The sequence below is a fragment of the Chrysochloris asiatica genome, unplaced genomic scaffold (genome assembly GCF_000296735.1).
Source record: "Chrysochloris asiatica unplaced genomic scaffold, ChrAsi1.0 scaffold00028, whole genome shotgun sequence".
In the NCBI taxonomy this organism is placed as follows: Eukaryota; Metazoa; Chordata; class Mammalia; order Afrosoricida; family Chrysochloridae; genus Chrysochloris; species Chrysochloris asiatica.
Window position 1 is genome coordinate 8,347,596 of NW_006408546.1, and position 7,885 is coordinate 8,355,480.

Sequence of the window (7,885 nt, forward strand, 5' to 3'; positions counted from 1 at the left end):
AATCTTGAAGAAAAATCCAAAATTACACAGAAAAACATCACATGGGAAAAAAGATGAGAAATAAGAAGAGGTTAAATGACCCACACATAGGGAGTTAGAATGGAGGCAAGCAATATTCAAATAACTGAAATCTATTCAAATAGAACAAAAAGATCCCATATGAATTCTTAGCTTCATAAAGCACAACAAATCTCGAGGACAAATAAACAGTAAAGCTCTCAAACTCGAAAGACAAAAGAGAAGTCTTAAAAATAGCCACAAAGAAAAAGCAGATTCCCTACAAAGGGATTACAATTAGACTGACCTAAGACTTCCTACCCAGCAGCCACTGAAACAAATAACAAGAAATATCTTCAAAGAACTTAAACAAAATAACTGTCTACACCATATAACTAGCAGAACTGCCTTTTAAAAACCAGGGCAAAATATTTTCCGCTAAACAGAAAAAGAAGAAATTCTAAAAGATTATTTTTGGAATAAAGAAAATGATTCTTAAAAGGTATTGGTCTTGCAGGGTATAGCCTTTGGTTGGTTGATGATGCATGGAGGGGAACGTAACCATGGCAATGAAACGGTATATGATAAGATGAATGCAAAGCTAATGTTCTCCCATGTAAACTATCACATAATTCACAACAAAACATTTTTTAAAAAAAAGGTATTGGAGGGGAAGAGTTACGTGAGAGAGAGGGGGACAGTTAAAGAATAGATAAATCTAAACAAATATTAATCATAATAAAACTAGCAGCTAAAAACACCTAAGCTGATGTCATTGAGTCTAATAGTGACCCCAAGTATTAAGAGTCAAACTGCTTTATAGGGTTTTCTGTGCTATGTTGCTGTTGCTGTTAGGTGTACTCCAGTCAGTTCTGACTCATAATGACCCTATACACAATAAAACAAAATACTGCACAGTCCTGCACCAACCTCACAATTGTTGTTACACTTGAGCCCAATGCTGCTGCCATTGTCAATCCATCTTGTTTGAGTCTTCCTCTTTTCCTGACCCTCCACTTTACCAAGAATGATGTCCTTCTCCAGGGACTGGTCCCTCCTGATCTTGTCCAAAGTGTGAGACATGAATTCTCGCCATCCGGGTTTCTAAGGAATGTTCTGTCTGTACCTCTTCCAACACAGATTTGTTTGTTCTTCTGGTATTCTACAGTACTTTTAAAAATATTCTTCTCTAACACCGTAACTCAAATGCATCAATTTGTCTATGATCTTCCTTATTCATCGTCCAACTTTCACATGCATATGAGGCTACTGAAAATACCACATGGCTTGGGTCAGACACACCTTAGTCCTCAAACTGACATCTTTTCTCTTCAGTACTTCAAAGAGGTCTTGTGTAGCAGATGTGCCTAATGCAAATGCATCATTTGATTTCTTGACTGCTGCCTCTATGAGTGTTGATTATGGATCCAAGTAAAATGAAGTCTTTGATTACTTCAATCTTTTCTTCACTCATCATGATGTTACTTATTAGTGAGAATTGTTGCTTTCTTTACAGAGGTGAATCCCATACTGAAGGCTGTATAGTCTTTGACTTAATTAATTTAAGTCCTCTTCACTTTCAGCAAACAAGGCTGTATCATCTGCATAGTGCGGGTTGTTAATGAGTTTTCCTCCAATCCTGATGCCGTTTTCTTCTTCATATAATCCAGCTTCTAGGATTAGTTGCTCAGCATACACACTGAATATGTATGGAGAAAGAATATAACCCTGGCACAAACCATCCTGATTTTAAACCATTCAGTATCCTCTTGGTCTGTTACAATAACTGCCTCTGGGTCTATGTACAGGTTCCTCAAGAAACAATTATGTGTTCTGCAACACCCATTCTTGCAATGTTATCCACAGTTTGCCATGATCCGCAGTCAAGAACCTTTGCATAGTCAATGAAGCACAAGTAAACATCTTTATGATATTCTCTGCTTTCAGCTAAGATCCATCTGGCAACAGCAATGATATCCCTTGTTCTATATCCTCTTCTGAATCCAGCCTGAATTTCTGGCAGTTCCCTGTCAAGGTATTGTTGCAGGCATTTGGGGATTATTTTCAGCAACATTTTACTTGCATGTGATATTTGATTATTTCTGCATTTTGTTAATTCTCTTTAGAATGGGCACAAATGTGGGTCTCTTTCAATCAGCTGGCAAGGTAACACTCTTCCAAATTTCTTTACATAAATGAGTGAGTGCCTCGTGAGTGCCTCCTGTGCTGCATCAGTTTGTTGAAAGATTTCAATTTGTATCCTATCACCTCCTGGAGCCTTGTTTTCCACCAAAACCTTCAGTACAACTTGGACTTCTTCAGTACCACTGGCTCTTGATCATATGCTTCCTCTTGAAATGGTTGAACAGCAACCATTTCTTTTTGGTATAGTGACTCTGTGTATTCCTTCCATCTTCTTTTGATGTTTTCTACATCCTTCATATTACAAGCTGAGGTTTGAATTTTTTTCTTTAGTTCTTTCAGCTTGAGAAATGCTGACCATATTCTTCCCATTTGCTTTTCTAAGTCTGGGTCTTTGCACATTTCATTATAATGCCTTGATTTTGTCACTAAGGTCAGTATTTCTAACTACTGATCGCTTTATTTCTAATCTTTGCATTCCAATAACCAGTAAATAACAATACATCTTGATTACATATTTTCAGACTGAAGAAGCTGATAGAATTCTTCAATTTAATCATCACTGGTTTTAGTGATTGGTGTGTAAATTTGAATAATAATAGTATTAACTCTTCCTTGTCATGAATGTGGTTCAGACCTATGGAGTTTCTGAGGAGTGGCTGATGGGTATGAATTGCCGATCTTGTGGCTAGCATGGCAATGCTTATCCTACAGCACCACACCAGGACTCAGGACTTCCTTATAATCATATAGATATTAACCTATTATAGACAGCATTGTACTACAAGATAGATCTTGCAATGTTTCTGTTTGTTAGTTTTTGACAAAGAGTATGACACCAATCCTCTTGAATGTGTTGTTACCGGCACAGTAATCCATGAATGACAGATTAAATATGGCCAATACCAGTCCATTTCAGTTCACTAATGCCTAGGATGTCAACCTTTATCCATCTTACATCGGTTTTCAAAACACCTTATTTTTCCAGATTCGTACTTCACACATTCTGTGTCCAATTATTAGTGGATGTTAGTAGCTATTTTTCCTCATTTTGAGTTGTGCCTTACCAGCAAATGAAGGTCCTGAGGGTCCATAGACATCATTATGGTCAATTCTACTTTGAGGTGCAGCTCTTCCCCAGGGGTATTTTGAGTGCCTTCCACTCTCTGGGGCTCATCTTCCAGCACTGTATCTGACAATATGCTGATGTTCTTCATTATGTTTAAATATTCAATGTTCTGGTGCTGTCTAACAGTGTTCTATTGATATTCATAACATTTTCAGTGGCTAAAAAGTCAGTAGGAGTCTGCCTCTCCTTCTTTCTACTGTTACTCTGGAAGCTCAGCTGAAACCTGTCCACCATGCTAGTATTTAAAATATTGGAGGCATAGCTTCCAGAATCACAGCAACATGCAAGCCACCAGAGTATGACAAACTGACCATGCTATATATATGGTCTTTATGAAAAAGGTGGTGAAATGGTTGGTGGTTGGAAGCCACTTAGCAGCTCTGTGGGAGGAAAGACCTGGCACTCTGTTTCCATAAAGACTGCATTCTAGGACACCCTATAGGACACTTCTACTCTGTCATCGTATAAGGTCACCAGAAATCAGAAATGACCCAATGGCACAGAACAATAATAAAAACAATTTCCATAGAAGCAGATCACTAGGCCTATCTTCCAAAGCACTGATGGGTGGGTTCAAAACACAAGTCTTTAGGCTACTTGTTGTTGTCAAATGTCCTTGAGTTAGTTCTGACTGTAGGGTTTCCGAGGAAAGGTTGCTGGGTTTGAATTGACAACCTTGCAGTTAGCAGACCAATGCTTATCTTACACCTGTTGGATACAAACCATTTGGGCTACCCAGGGACCTAACAACAATATAAGTGCCTAAGTGGAAGGTTAAAAAAGACAATGAAAATACTAGACAACAAAATTCTATAAGTACAGAATACGCACGGGACTGTGAACCACAAGGTCTGTGGTCAGAGTCCACCAGCTGCTCTGAAAGGAAAAAAAATGAAGCTTTTATCTCCCACAAAGGATTTAAAGCCACAGAAATCCTATACAGGGTTGCCATGAGTTGATACCAACTCCATGGCACTTAACAACAAGATTACAAAATTAGTTAAGTGTGTATAAATGGTTTACTGTGATGACCGAAGATAAAATTCTCTAAGTCTTCTGTGCTATTAAAGAGAACAATAAAAATACTGATAAAGTTTAGATTTTAAGTTACGAGTGTATTAAAGTTTCATAGGTTGGTTGGTTGGTTATGTGCCATAGACTAGGTTCCTATCATGGTGATCCTATATAGGGTTTCCGAGGCTGTAAATCTTTACAGGAGCAGAAAGTCTCATCTTTCTCCCACAAAATAGCTGGTAGTTTCAAACTGCTGACCTTGAGGTTTGCAGCCCGATTCGTAACCACTACGCTACCAGAGCTCCTTTCAAGGGTTGTTCTTGTTGTTATGTGTCGTGGAGTCAGTTCCGACCCATAGCGAGCTTGTACAGGATTTCCGAGGCTGTAAATCTTTACGGGAGTAAAAAGCGTCGTCTTTCTCCAGCAGAACAGCTAGTAGTTTCAAACTGTGGAACTTGCAGTTCACAGCCCGATCCATAAACACTACACTACCAGAAATACAAACAGTACGTGTAATTTACAAATCTGTAGATGGAAACAGATGGAGTTAAGAGTGGGGAAAGGAAAATGCAATCTATCCAAAAGTGTTAGAAAAAAAATAACTATTAGCCCAAATGAGGCAGGGATAGATCCATTAACATTACACAAAATAGATTTTTAAGTGAAAAAGCTCATTAGGAAAATGACGCTCAATGTGTAATAAATTTTCACTATGTATATAAAATTAAAAATTCAAGTATGGAAGAATTAATACAGCCATCATTATAGTAGAGTGAAGAAATTTAACACATCTCTCTCATAAATCGACAAAACTTGGATATCACATATGAGAGTAAGAAAAAAAAAAAATGTTACAAAATCATAGAAACCTTATTAAATAAAAATATCAACATGTGAAGTTGTTTCTTGACATTATCTTCCATCTAGGTCTATACACTTCTGAAGGTGATGTTTTTATCTCTCTCTCTAACCATTTACCCTAAAGAATTTTGCACTTCAATTTATACCATTTCAAAACCAGTTCTGGCATCCTCGATGACTTCAAATTGTCTTCCTTTTTAATACGGTTTGAGTTTGGGAAACACAAAGAAGTCTTTACATATTCATGGAAAACTTCCATTATCTTTTCATTCTTTTTTCCCATAAACTTTGTGACGCCCCCTTGTACATTTTTCTCAGGTACAAAGAATATTTATGAAAAAACCATCTCCTAATTATCTCAAAGACCAGAAAGATATAATAAAATCAGAAAATACTTGGGATTAAACCATTACAAAAATTATTTGTTGTTAAGTGCCATCTAGTCAGTTGTGACTTATAACAACCCAGTGTAAGGTTTCCAGAGAAGCATGGTGGCTCCATACCATAAGCAATGGACGGCTAACCACAAGGTCTGTGGTTCAATCCTGCCAACTGCTCTGGGGGAGAAAGATGAGGCTTTGTACTCCCACAAAGCTTTAAGGTCTTGAAAACCCTATACAGTGTCACTATGGGTCAGAATCCACTCAACAGCACTAGGGTTTCCAAGGAACAGCTGAGGGTTTTCAATCACCAACCTTGTGGTTAACTGTCAAGTACTTATCCTACAGTGTCACATCAGGACTTTCCTGTGAAATGCAACTAAATTAGTAGTACTTTCAAGGGAATCTATAGATACAAACACCTACAGAAGAAGAGTACAAGATAATAAATCATACAACTTAAGAATTAGAGAAAAAATTTTAAAAAAATAAAGAAACGAAATAAAAATAAAAACAAAATCAAATGCTTATGTTATTCTAAACTCAAACACATATTAAGTAATGCCTGGCTATAAAACATATTAAAGCAGAGCTGCTCAGACAGAGAGAAGAAAAGGAGTTAGAAAATTCAGTCTTGACAGTTCAGACAGAAGTCAAAAACAAATTTTGCATGGCTAATAAGTTAAAATATAGAAAACCTGGCAGAAATGACATATGTACATACTTCAGTACCAAAATATTTCTCTAAAATTAAAAATACTAATCAATTATTTCTTACCTAATGTTGAGTCATTATTTACATACTGAGAGAGCAGATCTTCATCAGCTTGCTCATGCTTTTCAACAAGTGTAAAATCTTGCTTAGAAAAGCTGCTGCTACTCTTCTTTAAAACAGCTGTTTTACTTTCAGGTTGATCTGACACTGGAATTTCCACTGGCTGGTAGTTAGCATGGATATATGGCTCTTCTGGAAGCATATAACCTTTACTAAAACATTCTAGCAGCCACTTTGCTCCCACTACCTGAGGCCTACAAAAACAGCACATAGTTATATATTAGTTTAAGCTGTAAAGACCATCATCCATTTTCCATGCAGTCTCTAGACTTGCAAAAACATGCAATTTTAAGAAAGACAATTACACAGTAGAAATTGCTTTGAATTAAAAACTGACAAAACCTGTGGGCTGATTTATTCCAAAATTGCTTCAATTCATCATCATAATCTCCCACAATAACGTGAGTTACATCTTCATTTAGTTGATTAAAACGAACTCCACCACCGCTGTTAATAAGCCTTCTTAGTTTATCTAGCTTCCTGCCACTAAAACCGCAAAGATATATCTGCAAAGACAAAAAATGTTTACTTTAGATTAATATATTTAAGATGTTTTATTTCTCTCAATAGACACAAACATATTAAAAATATTTATCTAAATTGTGTGTTAAACAACTCTTCCCTATATTTTAAGACACTAAATTATACAAAGCATGTTCTGAAACTGGTTTTTCATTACTTTTTGCAGCTCCATAGCACGTACCTTTCATAGTAGATACTTGATAACTATACATCATTGCTGGTTTTTTTGTTTTATGATTTCTTGAATTTGTTATAGGGTTCCATGTTATTGTTTTTAAACTTGAATTTATTCTGTTTTTTTTAAAGGTTTTTATTGTGGATTGAGTAAAAGTTTACAAGGCAGATCATCAGTTTTACATTCAACAAATCATAAACCTTGTTTCATTACAATGATTATAATAGTTAATAGTGTGTTTGTCTCTATTCACTTTAGTTTTTGTCTTTTTTTTAAACACTCAGGCATATATAATTTACACCACCAAAGGGCACATTTCGCAAGTTTGCCTCCTAGCCGTCAGCTCTTAGTCCCTCTCTTCCCTTGAATCTAGAGTCCTCAGCTGCTCCCTCTCTCCATGTCCTCATCTCTACCTCCATCTCTGGTTGTCGCTGCTTCTCTGGAAAGGTCCTACATTCCACTTGTGCTCTTCTCTCTTGATGGTCTTAGAGTCCTTTGTTTCTGGACTATAAGATTAACTACTCCCCTGTTTTTGTTACAAAACCTTTACAGTTATGAAAGTTGCAATTAGTCATGATACATTTACTCACTATTAAATCATAAGAATCTTATCTCTAATCTCTTTTCACCAGACCCATCTAGACAAGATGAAAACTATTCAGCGGGGACTCATTCTTTCCCCACACATTTTTAAACTAAGCTCCCCACTGAAACCTTGTAAGCCAGTCACTTCATGCCTTTATCGCCCCTCATTTTAGAAAGCCTATGTCTAAAATGCCCATCCCTAACCATCCTGTGTACAGAGGGGGTAGCATTGATGCTTGATGTGA

The 7,885-nt window shown here is 36.7% G+C and overlaps 1 protein-coding gene across 1 annotated transcript in view; it reads right to left on the reverse strand.

The window, feature by feature from the left end:
• Window positions 1-7,885, reverse strand: part of TOPBP1 (topoisomerase (DNA) II binding protein 1) — an 89,120-nt gene that overhangs the window by 58,416 nt on the left and 22,819 nt on the right. Inside the window, exons 8-9 of the mRNA XM_006840032.1 lie at window positions 6,701-6,864; window positions 6,302-6,552 (exon numbers count right to left, since the gene is read on the reverse strand). Of these exons, the coding sequence (XP_006840095.1) occupies window positions 6,302-6,552; window positions 6,701-6,864 (415 nt within the window). The remainder of the gene's footprint in view (window positions 1-6,301; window positions 6,553-6,700; window positions 6,865-7,885) is intronic.